Source organism: Lissotriton vulgaris, chromosome 3_1 (genome assembly GCF_964263255.1).
Source record: "Lissotriton vulgaris chromosome 3_1, aLisVul1.2, whole genome shotgun sequence".
In the NCBI taxonomy this organism is placed as follows: domain Eukaryota; kingdom Metazoa; phylum Chordata; class Amphibia; order Caudata; family Salamandridae; genus Lissotriton; species Lissotriton vulgaris.
Window position 1 is genome coordinate 328,117,136 of NC_141689.1, and position 21,554 is coordinate 328,138,689.

At 44.9% G+C, this 21,554-nt stretch overlaps 1 protein-coding gene across 1 annotated transcript in view; it reads left to right on the plus strand.

Moving 5' to 3' along the window:
• Positions 1–21,554, plus strand: part of IL7R (interleukin 7 receptor) — a 369,475-nt gene that overhangs the window by 331,444 nt on the left and 16,477 nt on the right. Inside the window, exon 7 of the mRNA XM_086960526.1 lies at positions 12,018–12,093. Coding sequence (XP_086816652.1) covers positions 12,018–12,093 — 76 coding nt within the window. The remainder of the gene's footprint in view (positions 1–12,017; positions 12,094–21,554) is intronic.

Consider the following 21,554-nt stretch of genomic DNA (forward strand, 5'->3'; position numbering starts at 1 on the left):
AGAGCCAAAGCTAGATAAAGTGAACTTCTCAGGACCCTTTCGCTCATCTAGATTTCCTTCTATCAAGTGAGTTAGGACCTTATTTAGAGTTTGACAGACAGCTTACTCTGTCACAAACATGATGGACATTCTGTCCTCCTTATTACCTGTGCATTATATCCAAACAACTGGAGCACAAATAAAGAATGAGCCAGAACCATACTGTCAGGAGCATCTTAATATCTTTCCTTAGCTGCTAGTACCAAACAGTCCAGACCACCAAACGCAGTACCCTGCCAGACCACATCGATATCAGCACCAACAGAAGAATCTCTATTGTTATGGATTTCACCTAACCAGCAGCCGCCTCAAACTCAATAACCACCTAGTCGGACCTCTGAAACAATCTCTCTCAATTCTACAACAACAAAATCACCACCATTTACAGCAATCTCAACCCTTAACTGTACCTGACAGACCTCCTACTCTTATTCAAAGAACTAATGCTCATTTGCGGAAGCCACGGAGGAATCTTCTCTTGGTTCTATTTCCAAAAAGGCCATCATAGCTGTTTTACCAAAACCTGGTAAAGATCCTCTGCTGTGTGGTAGTTACAGCCCCATATCTCTATTAAACTCTGATGTTAAGATTCTTGCAAGTATCCTCGCATCACGTCTTCGTAAGGTTTTACCTTCTTTAATCCACAATTCACAAGTAGGCTTTGTTCCTGGTCGTTCATCTCGAAATCATTTACGTAATCTCTCTCATGCTTTATGGTCAGCTAAAAATCTCGCTAACGATGCCCTACTCCTTTCTTTGGATGCCGAAAAAGCATTCGACCGTATTGAGTGGGAGTATCTTTTTACCATAATGCAACAATTTGGTTTAGGCGACCAATTTATAGCTAAAGTGCGTCTGTTATATGATAGTCCTTCAGCTCATGTTAACTGCGGCGGTTTCCTTTCTACTCCATTTCCAATCAAACGGGGTACTCGTCAAGGTTGTCCTCTTTCCCCTCTTCTTTTTCTTCTGGCAATGGAACCTTTGGCTGCTGCAATACGTCAATCACCCGCAGTGGTTGGAGTTCCTCTTCCAATTGGTCATTAAAAAATGTATTTATACGCGGATGATATTCTTCTCACACTTACTGATTTTCCCCGCTCTCTCCCTGCTCTCCTTCGCATCATAAATAATTTCTCTTCTTTTTCCGGTTATAAGATTAACTGGGATAAGAGTGAAGCATTGCCCATGTCCATTGGTACTACAAAAGCTGCAATTTCTGGTTTTCCATTTCCCTGGCAATCTTCATACCTTAAATATTTAGGAGTATTGATTAACAGAGGATTGGATAACATAGTTATGGACAATTTAACACCGTTGATTGCACAAATGCAAAGAGATTTCGATAAATGGAAAGTCCTTGGCTTATCTCTTTGGGGGCGGGTTCAGGCGGTTAAGATGGTCACCCTACCACGATTTGTTTATGTTCTAGGTATGCTCCTCTAAACATTCCCCTGACTATTCTTCAGTCCATTGACTCCAAAATTAAACTTTTTATCTGGGGTACGGCTAAAACGCGTCTTACCTTGGCCAAGTTAAAATCCCACCAATTACACGGCGGCATGGGTCTCTATTGAGCATTACTCACTCGCCCTCCATCTTTCACAACTTTCCTTCTTTTTGCCCAAATCTAAAGACATACCTCAATGGGTCCCACTTGAATGTCACTTATTATCTTCTGGTCTTGGCTTGTCCCTTTTATATGGCAAGGGTTCCAGTTCTTCCGACCCTAGAAATCCTATCTTATCTGCTATGTATAAATCTTGGCAAAAAAGTCATTGTTTACTTAAATCTAATCCGCGGCTTCATGTCAAAGCTCCTTTATGGTCCAACTCGGCTATTCGTGTTCATGGTCGCATATTATCATGGCCTCTGTGGCAGGAGGCAGGTGTCCACTCTTTGGAACAACTGTTCCATGCCCAAAACTTTAAATCTTTCTCTCAAATCAGTGACGAATTCCATTTACCATTCACACAATCCCGTCAATATACTCAACTTCAACAAGCCATCACCAAACATTTAGGTTCTCCACCTGAATTGTTCGCCGCGTCTCCTATTTTGTCTTATTTACATTTGTGGGGAAATTTTAAAGGTGTGACTTCTGGTCTTTATAAAACTTTTCTGTATCCTCTTTTTTCGCAACCCCTCTCGAAAGCTCTTCAATTAAAATGGCAATCTCGCTTATCAGTTACATATTCCATTACTCAATGGGATCAAATTCTGGAAGGTTTACATAAAGGTGTCCGAGAGGCTCATCTCAAATTTTGCATTTTCAAAATCATCCATGAATGGCACTGGTCTTCATCTAAACTACATCATGCTAAATTGATAACACACTCTTTGTGCTGGAGATGTTATGCTTCTGGCTGTGATATTACACACATTATTTGTGAATGCCCCTGTACTAGATCATTTTGGCTTTTTATAAGAAAGACTTTGGCATCTACTATGTCATTACCATTACCCTTTACTTCTGCAAATATTATTTTACATGATTTTCGAGGTCTTCCGACATTGTCTAAACCACAGACTCGTCTTCTTCATAGTGCTTTGGCTACGGCCAAAATCTGTATATTATGTCATTGGAAGTCCTCCTTATCGCCTTCTCAGGACGAGCGGCTAGTGGCTATGGTACAAACAGCCTCTTATGAACGTGTAATTTATAACTTGCAAGATCAGGCTTCTGTTTTTCTTCAAACATGGTCCCCATTCCTAGAAGCCACGGTGGATAGTGACTCTGTCTCCATTCCTTCCTCTCCAACGTCTGTTATCTCTCCTTAATTATTTTTATTTTGCGTTTGTGTACTCTTCCTTGTTTTTTCTGCTCCTTAATCCTTTCCATATGTCTCGGTCTCATCTCCTTTTCTCCTTCCCCTTGTAACTCTGGGATTCTTGATTCTTTGTTCTTTTTCCTTTCCTTTTCTTTTCTTTTCTCTTTTCCTTTCATTCTTTCGCTTTCTTCTATTCTGCTATTTTTTGCTTTATAACTTATAGAATATTTGCTATTTTTGCTTCTCCACATCCATGATATCCTATGTATAATTATATCATTTTCATACCTGTATTATGATTCATTTATCAATATTTTATTTTATTATCTATTTACATATGTACGTATTTCTGTATTTTCATCTAAAAACTTTTAATAAAAAATGTCAACACAAAGAACTAATGCTAACCAAATGACCCATCATTACCCCAGAAGAAACCAGTGCTACCATGAAGTCCATCCATTCAGGGGCCCCATAGGACCCCTGACACATCATGCCTACTCTAAAGGACTGCAACCCATTAGCTCCATGCTCATACCCACTCTGAAAGCTTCACCTCTTCCGTGACTTTTCCAGACACTTGAAAAGATGCAACTGTCCTCCCATTGTTGAAGAAACCCACTGTGGACCCTTCAGCACTCGCTAACAACAGAACGATCTCCCTGCTACCATTCATGGTGAAGGTATTTGAGAAAATCAGCAACAGATGCTCAGTGAATACCTCAATGACCACCAACTCTTTGACACTATTCAGTGTAGTTTCAGACCCAACCATAGCATGGACACTTCCCTCATCACTGCCACTAGTGATATCTATATGACTCTGGACGGAGGAGACACGGCAGCCCTCATCCTCCTGGACCTCCCAGCAGTGTTTGATACTGTCTCCCACCCAATGCTCATTCAACCCCTACATGAAATCAGAATCCAAGAACACACACTCCGATACTGCTGCTTCTTCCTGACTGGAATGACCCAGTTAGTCACCCTGGCAACATACACCTCGGATGCCCACAACCTCATCTGCTGAGTTTCTAAGGGATCCTCTTTAATGCCCACATGACTCCTTTAGCCAGCATCATCCGCTTTCATGACCTCAACATCCTCTCCTACACCAACAACACACAACTCATTCTCTCCCTCACGAATAAGACCCCCAGTACCCAGGTCAAGTTCAATGTTTGCATGACTGAAATCGCCACCTCAATGAAGACCAATTGTCTGAATCTTCAGGAAGAGCTCTTCATTATGGGATTCCACCTGGAGGCCAACATAACTAAGACTTTCTCCCACCACTCATGCCAAGAGCCTTGGGCTCGTCATCGACTGAAAACCCGGCATGACTGACAAAGTCAACACTGTCACAGCCTCATGCTGAAGATGCTGAGGACAATTTTCAAATGGCTCCTAATCAGTACAGGAAAACTATCATGCACACTTTTATTACAAGTAAGTTGGGCTACAGGAACACCCGCAATGCCTGGATCAACAAAAAAACTGCCTAGAAAGCTGCAGACCATTTAAACTCAGTGGCTAGAATCACTCTCAACCCCCACATTGCACTCACATTTCACCACACGTGAAGGAGCTCCACTGGCTCCCCATACACAAATGAGCACAATTCAAACTCCTCACCCACCCTTTCAAGGCACTGCATAACACTGACCAGCCTACTTTAACAATTGCATTTGGTTTCACAAGCCTTCCAGACACCTCCTCTTGTCGAGACTCCTCCTTGCATAATCCCAAGCATACAGTTAACCAAATCCGACAGTCGAGCATTCCCCTACATCAGTCCTAAAACATGGAATGATCTGATGCTACAAATAGAAGCGTCCTCACTCACAGGAACCTGTTTTTTCTTTTATCCCACTATGCCCTTGGTTCAACTAGACTCACACCTGCTCAGCACCGGGATACCTGTTGGACTTGGCCTTGTTGGCTAAAATTCACTTAAACATTTTGCTTTTCCCTTAGACCGTTTTCCTGAAAGAGAACTGTGAAGATTGATTAGCAGTGGCAAGTACCTACAGCATCTGTGTGCAAGTACAGATGTTCCCTGTAATTGTAGTGGTGTTTGGTTGTCTCTCATTAGTATGTTTGCCTTACTAGCAAGATCCCTAAGTGATGTACACTGTGTGTGCCAGAGCTATTACTGAAGAAATGCGCAGAGAGGGAACACTGGTCTTCAATGTAGGGCCTGCGCCCATTATGCTAAATTAGCATGTTGTCCTGACAAATGCTACCACTTGTCAGGCCTTAATTTCCCTTTAACATACACATGGGCCACCCCTGTAGGAGGTCCTGGGTAACCCCTAGGTAGGGTGCAGTGTAGGTAAAAGGCAGGACCTGTGCCAGTGTGGGTTCTAGGTCCTGACAGTGGAAAATACTCCATTTAATTTTCCCTGGTGAAAGGCCATCCTGCCCATAGGACAGAATGGGGGAGGCTGGGTTAGTATTGTTAGCCTAGTTTCCCAAGAATTGGAAATGGAACAGTGAAGTTTGGTATGTTTGAACTCACAGCGTCATAACGCATCTTTTTGGGTAGATGGTGTTGTCGCTGTGTGCCCAGAAACTGCTGTTTGAGAAAATGGCGAGTTTGTGCTTTAGACCTTTTTGTGTGTCTCAGCAAAATGTGAATTGCTTGCCTGGATCTGGGAGAGGTGAGAAAGGCTGAGGGAGGTCATGCTCCAGGGGAGGGATGGAGATGGCGCCAGGCTGCCCTGCACCTGGAGCGGGAAGAAGGAGAGGCTTTTGGTTATGTTGATGATGCCATCGAGAAGGGTCTCTGTATTATTCAGAGAAGTGCTAGGAGGGCTTTGAAGACGCTGCGGACTGGTCGAGTCTCTGGTGGCTTTGGCATGTCCGCGATCGGGAAGAAAACCTCTGATGCAGGAAGAGTTGCTGGATAGGCTGCGGGAGACACTTGACCCTTGTTTCGTGATCTGGAGCTTGTGGGAAGTTTGTAGCTCTTGACCGAGGAGCGACTGAAGGGGCGCTGCAGTGGTTTGTGTCCCCCCTTCTTCCTGAGCAGGACTTTGCTGGGTGCTGCATCCTGTACCCCAAGGGCCCGAGGTGAGCTGGTTTCATGTTCGGAAACACATAAACATAAAAGTTTCCTGGAAGTCTCAAGTGGCGCGGTGGTGGGACCATGTCGTGGCAACCTGAGACCTCCGAAGGGGTGCCTAATGTAATCGTGGGCACAGGGAGCGAATCAAGACTCAAAGGCGCAGGGTGCATGTCTTGGTGTGGCTACAAGTGTTGGAGCGCCTGTGGATTGTGGGCATCGTGGAAGAGAGCCGAGATTTAGGACATGCAGGGGTTACGTGTCAATGTTCAGTCCAGGCACTAGTGAAGAGTGCTGGGACATCGTGGGCACTAAGAAGGAACAAATTTCCGACATGCGGGCCGGCGTGTGGTGGTGCAGCCAGGGTGTTAGTGGACGGTGCATGGTGCCTCGTGTGCACCAGGAGGAGAGGTGAGACTCAGACGCGCAGTGTGTGCGTCGTGGTGCGACCCGTGCATTAGTGGAGAGCGTCTGAAGACTGTGTGCTTTAGGGGACGGACTGAGTCTCGGACGCGCTGGGGGTGCGTGTCGGAGGTGCCATCTGAGGTGCTGGTGAGGAGTACCAGGGAGCATTGAGCACCAGGGAGCGAAGAAGTCCTAACAGCGCTGGAGAGGAGTGCCAAGTGATCGGGCCCTCGAAAGCAACATGAGGTAGCACCAGCGTCGTGTGGAAGGTTTTGTGAAAGGAGTTTGTGCTGAACATTGCCGGCCCGGACCAGCAGCCCCGCATGAGCTGAACTACCGGCCCGAGAGCGCCTTGCCCATGGTGACAAGGTTCTGGAGTGAGGCCAAGCCATTGCGGCAGGAGAGGAGAGTGGGGTCGCCACCCCCCAGGTAAAGTGGGGTGGGGTGTGGACCTGGAGGGACACTCTCTCAGGCTCTAGCTCCTGGGAGCTGTGTGTGCCTGTTGCGTCGGCGCAGATCTCGGTCTGTGCTGTTCCTGGATGGGGCAGTACAGGGGCCAAGGCCCGGAGTGGAACTTGGGTGTCATTGTTGATCCCTGTTGGGGACAACCAGTCACACAACTTCTAAAAACAATTGTATAGAACTTAGTATATTTGCTGCTAATGAACTATCGAACTATTGGACAACGTGTGACACTAGAGGTGCTTAACAAACCCAGGGGTTAGTATGCTGCGCACTACGTTATGTTTCTCTTACAGGATACAGGATCATAGCGTAGCGCACTGCATTGGTTGTTTACTGCACTGTACTTTATTGCACTGTGACGCATTACCTTATTCCTTCCTTGTACAGGGCATGCTGGTGGTGATACGCATTGCATTGTCTTCCTATCGCACTGTATGTAATTGTGGCGTGATGCATTACTGTATTTTTTCCTTGAACAGGGCATGCTGGCAGCGAACCGCGTTGCGTTATCTTGTGTTGACTCAGTAGATGATCTTGAGGCTTGGTATTGCATTGCTTCACTGTGGCACTGTACAGGAACCCATCGTTAAGTAGTGAAGTATTCTTTGTATTTTGCAACGTGTGTGAATCTAGTGATGCGAAGTGCCTAACCTGTTGAGAATGGTTAAAAGTCAGAGTAACTGTTGGTTAGAAGCAGTGGTTGGGAATTAGAACTACCCAACCCACGGGCAACAATATTATCCAGGGTATATATGTGGGAGTTGTATTGTGTGGTTATTTTGTACATCTTTGTATAAAACGAGTATACTTTACATAAAAACTTGTGTGGAGTCCATTTGTGGTGACATCATTGGGATTGCTGTGGGTGTGGTTGCACATACTGAACACTTGTGCCTTGGATATAAGCCTGGCTGCTCGTGTCAAGCTACTAAGGGGGTGAGCAGGGCTGTCTCGAACGGTGTCCTTTCTTGGCCTAACGTGGTAGCGGGGGTGGGTCCGGGTTGTGCACTTGACGACAAAGGTGCGCGAGGGAATGCCGGCTTCTAACAATACCCACCCAGGTGAAAGTGCACTCTGCAAATCTGCAAAACATAACATAAAACTTGTAATAGATTGGACATGATATCTGTCACTTTGTGATGGAGTAACTTATATGCCAAACTCTATATCATAACCCTAGATGACAGCAATATCAGACTTGCTCAATGAAAGACATGTCTATTTACAAGGGATGTTGCATAGTTTATTATGCAGAACACTAAGATTGAATGAGACTTCTGACCAAAGCTCCAAAGAGTAAATTACTACTTAGTAGCAGTAAGAGCAATATATGTCAAAGGTTTTTCTTAACAATGCCTTAAAACTTCCTCTCAGAACAAGGAAAATAAAACAGGCGATGGAGTGGCATGCATCTTTAGGACCTGATGTAGAGTTTGGCAGATAGAATAGTGTCCTTCAGGGTAGCAGAGGACATTACCTTCACCGTTCTGATGGACCTCCACCCACCCAATTTAGAGCGGTTCGCCAGCCTAGCAGACAACTTTGTACATTGAAAGGAACTCCTATAGTTGTGGTTCCTTTCAATGTGCTGAAAGTTTGGTGCATGTCTTCCATCACTTTTGACGGGCATACGCCAAACTTTCAACACGTTTTTCCTTTTTTTTTCTCAAAACAAACTCCCTCAGGAAGAGGACAGAAAAGAAAATACATTGCACCACCCAACTTAACTATAGTGGACAGCGTTATGACCTTCCTCCGATGGCCCCTATCCCATCAAGCCTTTGAAGCAAGATATCTATTGGTTGTGCCAGTGGGGGTACGTTCACAGAAATCTGACAGTCCTTAAATCAGGTGAGTGGACCAATGCTTTGGAGGACAAGGTACTCCACCGCATTTGCTCTAAATCAGGCGCTCATTCTTCAAATAACACCTGAAATGCAAAATAAAACTCACCTCATCTTTTCCTTTTTTAATTTTTTGTCACCTCTCGAAATTTTCAGTTGGCATACATGAATAAACACCTCTCATCTCTCAGGGAGCAACATACCTGCGCCTTTTTATTTTTAATAAATGTTTGGCACCTAAATTCAAAGCATACAGAGTAATCAATAAACTGCTGGCTACCCTTCAGCCAGGTTTCAGATCTGACCATTGAAACTGTCCCATGAAGTATCCGGGCCCAAATTTACAATACCATTGTACCAGCGCTCGCACATGGCTAAACTATTGCCATGACCCAAAGCAACACAGATGCCAGAAGCAATCAACTTTCTTACACAAAAATCTAAAACGATTTGTTTTGTACCCAGTCCCTTGATAATGCATGCAAAGGGAGTATAACAGTGCAAGTATTTGGCACTTAGCCAATAGACTAAAATAGAGTGGCCCAGTTTTGGATGTCACTTTCAAACAGCACTTTTTGGGTGACCCTGCTCAGGACATCATCAGATATCACACAACTCATTGTAGATTTTGCGTTGCACAGTTTATCCTTGTTCACACAACACGGAGCTCCAGTTTTCAGGACTCACCTATCAGTCCCCAAAAGCTGTCTGGTTGCGAAATACCTATTGTTGGCTTACCAAGAACCTACAATGGACTTACAGCACCCCTCATTGCTTACCAGTGATTGGTTTTATTTTCATTCTTCTTTGCTTTCTTCTTATTCAGTGGCTTACCTTGTCCCATCTTGTCCACCTCGTGTTTGTCCTAGTCATGGAACACAGACTATGCACCATCCTTTTGTATGATGTACCCTTCCCATGTTCAGATTTAGACAAATATTTTTTACTTTTGCACTAAGGCCTCCATGAAAGGGCATATGTTTCCTCTCTCTCTCCCCTTTCTCTCTCTGTGCTGCTTCTCCCTTCAGAAACCTCTACCTCAGGTCATCTGTTGCCTCTTTTGATAAAAAAAAATGGCTATATTTGTTCTGTATTGCAAGGCATCATAATATGCAGCATCCGGTCACGCCTTTCTCTTGTTTGCATTAATCGGCGAAGAGACACACAGCCACAAGAAATAGATAAACATTTGAGACACAGCTATAACGAAAGGATACTTTTCTGTTTACTCAACATGCTTGACCTCATGTAATGTGCAATGTTATTAATAAAATATTTGTCCATCTGCATACTGCTGGTTTAAAATTGAGAGGCCTCGCGGAAGCTACGTAAAAAGTAAAAAAGTTGTATAACACGTTGGCCTACTTAGAGATTCCCATTGAATACAAAGAACAAGATATTGGATCTTCAACTTTAAATAAAGTATTGAGGGCCATATTATCAAGAACGGCGTTAAAATTATCGGCGCTGTAGCGGCAGGAAACTGCTGCTAAAGCGGCGATAAGGGGCTTGATAATATGCCATTGTGAATTCTCATAAAAGCCCAGGTTCTGGCGTGAACCTGGGCTTCTATAGAAATTCACAAGGGCATATTATCAAGCCCCGTTTCCTGCCGCCAAAGCGGCGATAATGTTATCGCCGTTCCTTTATAATATGGCCCTGAGAACTCTATGGAACAAACCTGATGCACTGGCATTAATAATATTTAAAAAACTTAAATCTTCTCATTGTTGAATCATGTCAATAAGATTCATATGACATCAAACGCCTTTAATCTTTTCATTTAATTCTATGTGGTGTCAGGGGATATGATAGCACATTCAGGTCTACTCTTAGTCTAAAAAGAACCCTATATTTTTCCCCTAAACCTTTAGTTTATAAAGGACTTCATGACTAATCTCGGTTGTTTTTTTTTGCTTTGTAGCTACCACTGCTTAGGATAGTAATGAAGTCATCCCATGATGTTGAACTGAAATGTGGGGTAGTTACACAGCCTTTAGCAGTTCAGTTCAAAGACAAAGTTTATTTAGACTATACAGTCCTTAAACATGTAAAAATCATCATAAAAACACAGAGCTTAAAAATCACAAATTACACAATAAACAGTAAAACAACATCATAATTAATGAGTTAAAATTGTTAATTCCTTATCTTCCAGCCATAAAATATATCCTAATACGTTTCATAGGTTAAAACAAGACTCATTATTGGGCGTATTTCGAATGACTTTAGCTTGTTGCATGCTCTCCCTGAGGCACAACTTTAAACGCAACACCATACGAATCCACGGTAAGATCATTTATCCTATTTTCAGCTGTGCTTCCTACGCATATCCTACAACCAGGCGCCCTCTGGGACACTATTAGCATTAAAAAAATTATTTTACTTTTATTCATAAACCTTCCCATAGCACAGGCTATATCCGCCTTTAGCACATGCAAAATTATATACACAAATATGCAATTCATCTTCAAATATCTATTTCCAATCATGGTATATACTGGATTTTTATTATTAATTGTTCTCTGCCAAGATGTGTTTTGTTGTATTTGGGCGTCTTGCCCCACGACTTCGTCAGGGCTAGAAATCAAACAAAAAAGTCACAGGGTGAAAACTGTCACGTTGTAGGAGCAATATTTTGCCTCTATAAAACAGAAACTTTTTTGGGGGGAGTTTTTTTTAGGGGTGGGGACAGTTTAGGGCTCAGGGAGGGGGGGGGGGTTGACGGAGTTTTTGGAAGGGGCAGCGTTTTAGGGCTCAGGGCAGGGGGGAGGGTCTCTGCAATTTGTAAGGGCTGGGGCTGGGTTTGGGGGTCGTTTTTAGCGTGGGGTAAGTTTTAGGGCTCAGAGCATGGAACTGACTTTGGTTTTGGTAGAGGGCAGGGTTTTAGGCCTCAGGGCAGGGGAAGTGGTAGTTTAAGGACATGGCAGGGTGGGTTTTAGGCCTCGGGTGAGGTAGGGGGATACGATTTTAGGGCTTAGGGTGGCGGTGATCTTTACCATGCATATCCCTTTACCAATCATGCCTTTAAAACTAAATTGCGTGTTGAAGGCATGCATGGTAAAGAATGCATTCATGGTTGGGACCTCGTTGTAGAGGCACACATGCTTCATTCCAAATGATGAATAGTGCCATTTTGGCGGGGAAACTTCTGCCTTCTTGGCAGATGCATCTTGATATGAGAGACTGAGTTTAGCCTCCCAAGATTTGGAGGAACATCTGCCAATGCTATTGTTTTTATGTTTATTTCACACTACATTCATGACACTAATGTTTCTTTGGAGCTCTTATAAATTTAAATTACCAATGAAAATGTGCATATAACTGTATATTTCTACACTGCGTTGTACTGTTTGGCGTGTTTAGTGCTTGCTGCCTTTTTGCTGCACTTTTTAATGTTTGTTTTTCATATTTCTCTAATTTCAGAATCAAACCCTATGTATGGCCCCATATTCCAGATCATAAAAGTACTTTGGAACAGCTGTGTAAGAAGCAAAGAAAGGTTAGCAACTTTCAGTGTGCTACTCACTGTAATCTCCACTCTGTTACTCTGGTCCCTAATACAATAATCCAAAATAATAGTCAGGAGCAAATGACAAATTTAACAACAATGTTGATTAAAAAATGATAACAATGCAGTGGGTGCTAGTGAACAATGTGCTCGGTGCTCTCATATGTGTGAGACATTTTCCAAAAAAGAGCTACTTTAAGCCTAGTTTGTGCATCAAAGGTTTGGGGTGATCTGGCAAGAGGGTGGGGGCTGGGAAACAAGAGGTCCCAAACTCAAAATCCCCATCTATTTTCCATACACTTTTTTGAACAGCACTAGTTTCTATGTGTGCTGAAGAATGCAGCATGCATAGAAAGAGGAACAAACAAAGGGAGTAAAAGTATTTCTCCTCATTGCACCTCCTTAAGCCTTCCCTTGGGAGGCCTAGGATTCTGACGTATTCCCAGGTTTACAAAATGTTGTAAAAATGGGAATACGTCAAATTCCATGGATGTTGCTTGGGAACACCACCACAGCAACTCCCATGGAACCACCCTTTTACGCAGAGTTATGTGTGAAAGGGAAATATATTTACAAGAACATCAAAAGTCATGCAGGGTGACTTTACATGGCCTTGTAAATATGGGGAAGCTGATTGCGCTGCTGGTGCATCAATAAAAGTGATGCCCTGACGGTGGAATTGGGCTTGTAAATAAGCCCTGTTGTGTTTAATTTGTGGGCTCCAGCCCACCCACAGACTTCCCATTTGCTTGTTCGATCGTCTGTCTCATTTTGTTTGTCACCATTTGTCCCTGGCATGCATGGCCATGTCTCTTCTTGTGTTTAGCCCTCCCCCCCAGAGCATGTACCAAGTACTTCTAAACATCCACAGCTTCCATTTTTAGGACCATTTTAGACCCTACTTTTTTCCTTCTTTTTCAGCACTCTCCCAAGTGCCACAGTACACCAGCTCTGTCTACTCCTCCCGCCCTCATTCTCCATCTACAGATCACCCCGTCACTGCTATTCCCATTCTTGCTGCTTTCCGTTTCCCCACCTCCTCTGTCCCATCTCTTCTTCCTCCCACGCACCTCCCAGTGCTTGCCCTGCCCACAATCACCCCCTTCCCAAGACCCCTTCCCTGATTTTAACCCCCATTGTAGTCTGTTTCATTCTAGTGAGATGTGATGTTATGCCTTTTAATCTCCCTTTTGCTGATGTGTTGATTGGAGCATGTGTGCACAGCTACTATCACTTGGCAAATGTGTAGTTTCTGTTTATTTTACACACCTGTGGGTACAAAGTCTGTGTGTGTATTTACACCATATGTGGCCGTTGGCACTGGTCTTTATATCTGGAAAATCAGACCTCAAGTGAATCAGGTATGTGTTATCACAGGGCATGTCAGAGTTTCTAAAGTATCAGTGTCTTCTGCTGTAATTGCATAGTCACGTATCTCCTGTACAAATTGATTGAACTATTCATGGCTCATCTTGTTCCTTCTCATTTCCTGCGGTGGTACTCCTTTTCTTCAAATTTCTCCCGTCAGGACACTTTCTTTTTTTCCCCACATTCACCAGTGAAGTGTTTTCTTGCGCCATTGTTGCATAACTTGAATTCTCTTCAAAGGCGCCACTCTGAGTCCGGATGTCATCAAGGTCTGCCTGCCCCTCAGTGTTGATGACAAAAGTAGTACTTTTTTGTGTGGTTGCCGATGCATAGTATTTATTCATGTTCCTTACTGTAAACCAGCCTAACACTGTGATTTTTTCAGTTTTGTTTTTATAGCAATTTTGTATATTGCCAACATCACCCATAGGTAGTGGAGTGCCTTACATTAGCACCAGTTACCTTTTTGTGCAATATTACATAGCACCAACGCTACCGAATGTATTGGAGCGCTTTACATTTGCACCAGTTTCTTTATTCAAGGACACATTCATTTTTGTCGGTATGGGGAGATTAAGGGATTTTCCCAGAATCAAGGATGTTAAGCCAACCCAAACCTCAAACCCAGTTTCCCAGCTCCATAGTTAGCAGCTGTCGCCCTTATGCCACATCCTCTCCTAAGAGGATGCCACATTGTCTTCCTAGCCTAGGACTCAGGTCCCTATTTTGTGATTATCATCAAATCACTTAGGGCCAAATGTACAACCCGTTTTTGGATGCACCAACGGGTTTGCAATTTGTTTGCGCATGCCAAAAGTAAAAGGGTCATGTACAAACCCCATTTAACGAGTCACAATTTATTGGAGACTCGCTAAATAGGATCTGAGGCGTTCCAAAGGCGTCCCATCCTAATTGTAACTCGCTTCCCAATGTATGAATGTTTCACAACCCCAGTTGCGGTCGGAAAACACTCGCAAATTACCACCCTCTTTAAGAGGGTGGTAATGCACTTGCAAATAGGAGGGGGTCCCCAGGGGACCCCTTCCCCTTTTCAAATGTAGGGGAAAATATTTTTTAGGTTCAGGCAGTGGTTCCAGGGACCACTGCCTGCCCTTAAAAAAATGAAACAAAAACGTTTCATTTTTATTTTTTTAAATGCATCCCATTTTCCTTTAAGGAAAACAGGCTGCATTTTTTAAAAAACTGCAGTATTGAGGAGCAGTCCCAGACATGGAGGTCTGCTGAGCCCAGCAGGCCACCATACCTGGGAGGGCCAGCCATTCTCAATGGGGTCTCAAATTGTGAGTGCCTCATGAATATTGATGAGGCATGATTTTTGCGACCCCATTGAGAATCGCCAACAGTGACACTATTGTACATTGTTATTTGTGACTTCCAATTTGCGACTCGCAATTAGTTGCAATTTGCGACTTGCAAATCACAATGGTCGTACATCTGGCACTTAATATCCCTGTGACAGCCCACATATGCTGTTGGTTGCCCTCCACCTCCCACCTGTCACTGCTTGCCCTGTTGCACAGATCCCCTCCTCCCCCGACTCTGCTATTCACATTTTTTTATTGCCGTTTTATATAGCACCAACACCACCCGAAGATATTGTAGCGCTTTAAATTAACAACAGTTACTTTTCACGAGGACACCGTAAACTTAGGCAAATCATTTCATCACCCGGTGACAGCCCTCATTTGCTGTTGGTTTGCCATCAACCTCCTGCCCGTCACTGCTTGCCCGAGCTGAACTCCCGTTGCACAGATCCCCTCTTCCTCCCAGATTACCATCCTCCCCGACTCTGGTATTCACATTTGAAGGTATTGTAATGATTTACATAAGCTCCAATGGCTTTTTTATGCAGTTTTATATAGCGCCAAACAACTCCCGCCCATCACTATTTGCCCCCACTGAACTATGTTGCACAAATCCCCTCCTCCACCATTTTTTTGTGCAGTTTTATGTAGCAGCAACACCACCCAAAAGGTATTGGAGTGCTTTACATTTGCTCCAGTTATTTTTTTGTGTGGCGTTTTATATAGTGCCCACACCACCCAAAGGTATTGCAGCACTTTACATTAGCACCAGCTACTGTTTTGTGCAGTGTTATATAACGCTATCACCACTTGAAGTTATTGGAGCGCTTTACATACAACCAGTTACTTTACACAAGGACACATTCATTTTTGTAGGTACAGTAAGTAGAAGCGATTTGCCTAAATACAAGGATGATAAGCCAATGTCGAAACCCAAATCCGTAAGACCAGCTCCATAGTTGGCATCTCTGATCCTTACGCCACATCATCTCTCAAACGGCGGCATATCATCTCATTAGCCTTATCCTCAGTTCTACATTTTGTGATTACAAATAAATCACTTAATCTCCCTGTTTCTAAACACAACAAGCATTGGAAGACCAGTAGGTTTCGCTTGCATGAAATCTATTGTTTTTAGGTCTCTGCTAGGCTAGACAGCGCATGTACAATCTTTACAATCTTTAAGAGACATGTTGTGTTCTATCTGTGGGCTTTAAGGCCGCCCATCTCCTACCATTGATAAACTTCAGCGTCGCTCTCATTTTCTTTGATGCCATTCATCACGGTATGCGGGCATCATGCTCTCTTCTTGTGCTTGTCCTTTTCTTTGCGCATGGACCAAGTACATATCTCCTTACACTGCTCTAAGTTTTTGGAGCTATTTCTTTCTTTGTTTTCAAGCATTCCCCTCCCCATTATGCCACATCCTTGCTTCACTTCAAAGCTTCTTAACTGTTTCTCACTATCACTTCCCCATCTGTTCAGCAAGACTCCGTCAACTCTAAACAAGCTTTGACAAAGCCAATAGATCTCGGCTATGCCCGAGCTATTGGCCTTATCAATGTGAATGTCTTTTGGCCACGTTATCTAGCAGCACATCTCCTGCTAAGCATGGGTGACAGTCAATGAAGAAAGTACCATGATGCGTGTTAGGAGTCGCAGGACAATAAACTCAACATTGGGAGCGAAGATACTTGGCATCGATTTAACATCCTGTCAATCTAGGCTTTCAGTAACTTTGAGTGACGATAAACAGCAGATATGCTGCTAAACAACATGACTAAAAGACATTCACATTCAAAAGGCAAATAGCTGGAGCATTGACAAGACATATTGGCTTTGCCATTGCTTGTTTTGAATATTTGGGGGGAGGGAGCATGAGTGGAGGCCCTCTCCCGAACCGATTTAACCCAGAGGATCCCATGCTCCGGTGCCAACTCCTATGAAAAGGGCAGGAGGAGCATATGGCCCCCTTTCTGAGCCTTTAAAGGCCTGGGGACCCCACCCCTTTGTCCAATTTGCATATTAGAGGAAAGGGGGCCACACTGCACCCCTCTTGAGTCTTAAAAGTCCCCTGCCCAGGGAGCCCATCCCATTGGGTTAAGTGGTACGAAAATGGGCAGGGGGCACACAGCCCCCTCACAGAGCCTTAGAAGGCCCTAGGGACCCCATACCCTGGGTCAGAATGAAGTTTAAAGGGAGGGGTCCAAGCGGATCCCTTAAAAGGCCCTGGGAATCTCATCCTCTAAGATCAGCTCAATTACTTTGTCCCAGGGATCCCACCCTGGGACAGAATAGTTTCACTGGCAGGCCAACATAAATTTGCTCTGCCTGGCAGATGCATTTTAAATTTCCCGCCACACAGTAGCAATCATACCTTCACCTGCCTGCAGCAGTGCGGGCGGGGGGGCAGGTCTGTTCCCAGTCGGCAGGAGATTGAAACATGCTCCTGCCGGGTGGGAACAGACTGCGGGCAGTGAAACAGATATTGCTCCTGCCTGGAGGGATCAAGCAAAGACCCTCCGGATGGGAGCAATTCCAGCTCCTCTCCATGCAGGGAGCCGGCTGGGACTGCAGCGTCCCTGGTGTTCCCCCCTATGGCCCATAACTTGCTGACTGTTGGGTGCCCTGGGTGGGCACCGAGGCACTCACCAATAACTAGCACAGGAGGATGAGGTCCCAAGGGCCATATTAGGCTCAGGGAGGTTGGCCCTCTCCACTTGATTATGGTAATAGGCCAAGCAGGTTGGGGCCCCCAGGCATTTTATGGCACATGGACGAGGGCCGGGTGTCACCCTCCCCTTCAATTAAAATATGGCCCCAGGTGATGGGGGTCCCTGGGCCCCAATTGGGCTTGGGGAGGGTCTGCTTGCCCCCTCCCCAAATAGTAAGGTATTTGACACCAGAGGGCGGGATCCCCAGGGCCACTTAAGGCTCACGGAAGGGGCCACGCCCTCTCCTCCCCTATATTTAAAATATGGTCCCATGGGATGGGTTTCTCAGGCCCATATGCCAGGGGAGGGGGCCACATGCCTCCTACCCTAGTGTAAAAGTATTTGGACTCGGGATGATTTCTCAAGGGCCTCTCCTAAGGCACAGGGATAGTGGATCACATGTCCCCCTCCCCATATAATATATTTTTTTGACCTAGGGGATGGGCTCCCGGTGGCCAATAGTGGCTTGGGGAAGGGGCTATGCGCATTTCCTCTGGTCTGTAAAAACAAAGTGTCCAAGGCCAATAGCTGCTTGGCAAGTGTGTGCCCGACCACTTCTCCTGGCAGGGTTGGCTGCTGGCAGGGATGTGCGACAGTCCCTGCAGACAACCCCCTGCTGCACATGCTCAAAGGCCATGTGCAGTGAGAGTTGGCTTTACATATGTTAATAAAATATTACTTTAACTTAAAAAAAAACTAGAAATTCACTGAAAAAAAAACTAAGGTTAATGTGACATTATAGTTAGGTGTGATAAAAAAATTGGATTTTTTGTTTTTACACCTTTACTGAAAAAATAAAGGTTAAAGTGACATTAGGTGAATATCTCAGTGACAATGTAACGTTTGAACACAAAAAAACACAGAAATTAATCAGTAATAGTTAGCAGTTAGTTAATGCACTGCTTATGACCTCACATATTACATCCCTCATGACATGTTCTATTTAATAATTTATGGCATCACTGATGACATCTCAAATGGCATCATTGATGACATAACTGATGACATCATCCAAGCTACTTTACTATACATTATGCTATAAACGAGTATTGCATTAGAGATATGAAAGTAAGTGCAAAATAGCGCAAAATAATATGAAGCATCTTTAAGGCCATCACAAATACAGCCCCCATAGGTAAAGCAAGCTTCTGTTACATGCAGCAGTGAGCCTATTCCACAAACTTCATGTGTAGCTAAGTTCATGTTGACAATCAACCACACATAGATGGGTAACCCCTACAGAATACAGTGTTCAATCTGTATACTAATGTTTAGAGAAAACCAACTTCCTCCAGAGACTTAAGCCCTGTTATATACATAAGGCCCTACTATGGATCAAACTCTTTACTCTTAGAAACATCTTGTGAGATATGAAACTGACATGAGTAGAAAAGCGGGTACTGAAAATAGCGTTTACACTATGCACAGACCTTACCCTGTACCACACTAAACCAAGCCAAACTTGCGCTTTCTCCTTACACTGCTTATGCCCTTTTATACTGGGACGGAGCAGGTCAATGGATCTAGCACTGCCTGTAAGCTCTTTTTAAACCACTTTGTCCTCACGCTGCTCATTTTAAAAAACCTACCTCTTATTCAGGAACCTTTACCGCCGCACTTTCTCCTGAAGGAGCGCCCGCACCTCGTTCCACCGCAGGGCCCCTACCCTGATTGTTGTGGAGGGTGACGCGTGCTGCACTTCAGTAGGAGATTGATTGCAGCTGGCGGGGCTCGGTGGAGGTGTGCTCTGATGGTCACATGACCTAGAGCCTACCCCTACATAACACCCATGCCATTCCTCACGTGCAGAGGACGCGTGCAGCGGGCGCGCCAAAGGCAAGCCCGTCTGCGCCCGTCCGTGGCTGACCGTGGCCAGGGGCATGGAACCCTGCCCATTTCATTTCCCATTCCGCCAAAACACTTATTAACCTTCATGGCAATTGGCCCCTTAGCCCTAGCACTCAAGCCCTTCTTGTCTCACTAGGGGTGTTCAAACCTAGGTCAGCATTTCCTGAACTTATAGCCCATTCTACGGCATCCCCCTTCCCTCCCAATCCTTCTGACTCACCGGATCCCTCACCCCCTCTGCCCAGGGAAAAAACTAACACCTCCCTGAAACTCAGCTACTTAAACACCCGCTCCCTGGTTAAACACCAGTTAGAAATTTTCCAGCTACTAGACTCAGAGAAACCGAATATACTCTTTGTCATGGAAACGTGGCTCACGGCAGAGTCTACTCCAGATATCCTTGTGGCAGTGCCCCCAGGTTACTACATCCTCCAAGCCAATAGACCCCCCGGGAAGCCGGGCGGCGGGGTCGCGGCCATTATCCATTACTCACCCAGGTTCACTGCCCTAAATATCGCTGGCATACCCTCAGTCGACAGTCTCAACATAAAACTTGAATCTTCCCTTTCCCCTCTCATCTGTGTCCTTGTTTAGCGCCCCCCTCAACACATGCCTGATTTTCCCTCTCTGTTCGGTGATGTGCTATCTCAATTAATAATCAACAACTCTAGAACGCTGATCATGGGCGACTTTAATCATTGGCCCGCAGACCTAAAAGAAATCTTCAATTCCGCTGATTTTACTGACCTCCTATCTGGTATGAACTGCATTCAACACATACAATCCGCTACGCATGTCAAGGGACACATCTTGGACCAGGTCTGGACATCAAATCTGGAAATCACCCAACCCTCAATCTGCCCATGTTCAGGTCCGACCACTGTATCATCTCGTTCTCCCTGACCTGTGCCCCCCAGCCTAAACAGGTTCTCTTAGGGAATATCTCGGCTAGAAACTGGAACAGAGCTGATCTCTGTGAGTTTCGCACCTTACTTAGCGCCTCGCCCCCTACTGAACAGGACTCCTTAGACAGCCAGGCTGCCAGCATCAAGCACTGGCTTGAATCAGCCAACAACATTGTCGCACCCTTTAGGCGAATTAAACTAAAACGCCCCCATGATGCCCAGAGGTGGTTCTTGGAAGAACTAAAAAATAAGAAACTTTCACTCAGGCAGGCTGAATGCGGCTGGAGACGAAACTACGCCCCGGGGAAGAAAGCTCTATTCGTAGCGCTGCTGAAAGATTACAAACAATCTATCCTCCAGGCCAAAATCACATACTTCTCTCAGAAAATCACCGACTCTGCCAACAAGACCAAAGATATCTTCTCCATAGTTAATGAGCTCTCAACCCCAGACAGAGTGACAATTAAGCCCCTTCCCTCCCAAACTCTCCGTGATTCCCTCAACTTTTATTTTATGGACAAGATCGCAAAAATTAAAAGCAGTATCCCTCCCCGCATTCCACCCACCTCCTCTGTGCCCACTATAAAAAACCTCCAAATAGTTGACCAAATACCCCTGATATCCAAGGGCGAGTTCTTGGTGCTACTAAAAAAGGTTGCCTCTGGCTCCCCACCGATTGATGTCCACCAAGGGTCCTACAGGAAGCCTTCGCCTCCTGCCCCAAACCCCCCTTGTCACTTCTCAATAACTCCCTTAGTTTAGGCTCAGTTCCTGAGTCTTTTAAGATAGCTGAAGTTGTCCCCATTCTTAAGAAACCCAACGCTGACCCCTCCCTTATGAGCAACTTTTGCCCTATCTCGCTGCTCCCTTATCTTAGTAAGGTACTTGAGTCCCATGTCACTAACTTCCTTAGCTCTTTCATCGAATACTCTCAGTTCCTTGACCCCCAACAGGCAGGATTTAGACCAACTCACGCTACTGAGTTAGTTATCCTCTCAGTTATGGATGTACTCAGAAGGGGAGGGGACTACAACATCAACCAGTGCTAGTGCTCCTGGATCTATCAGCTGCCTTCGACACGGTCGACCACAACATCCTGCAACCGCCATCAGGCCGTCCGCCTCTCCAACTTCTCTGCAGAGAAAGTGAAGCTGACATGTGGCGTCCTCTAGGGATCCTCCCTCTCCCCTCTTCTTTTTAATCTGTACCTGACCCCCCTTATTCGGTCCCTGCGTGGTAACAAGGCCACCGCTTTCAACTACGCAGACAACATCCAGCTAGTGTTCGACATC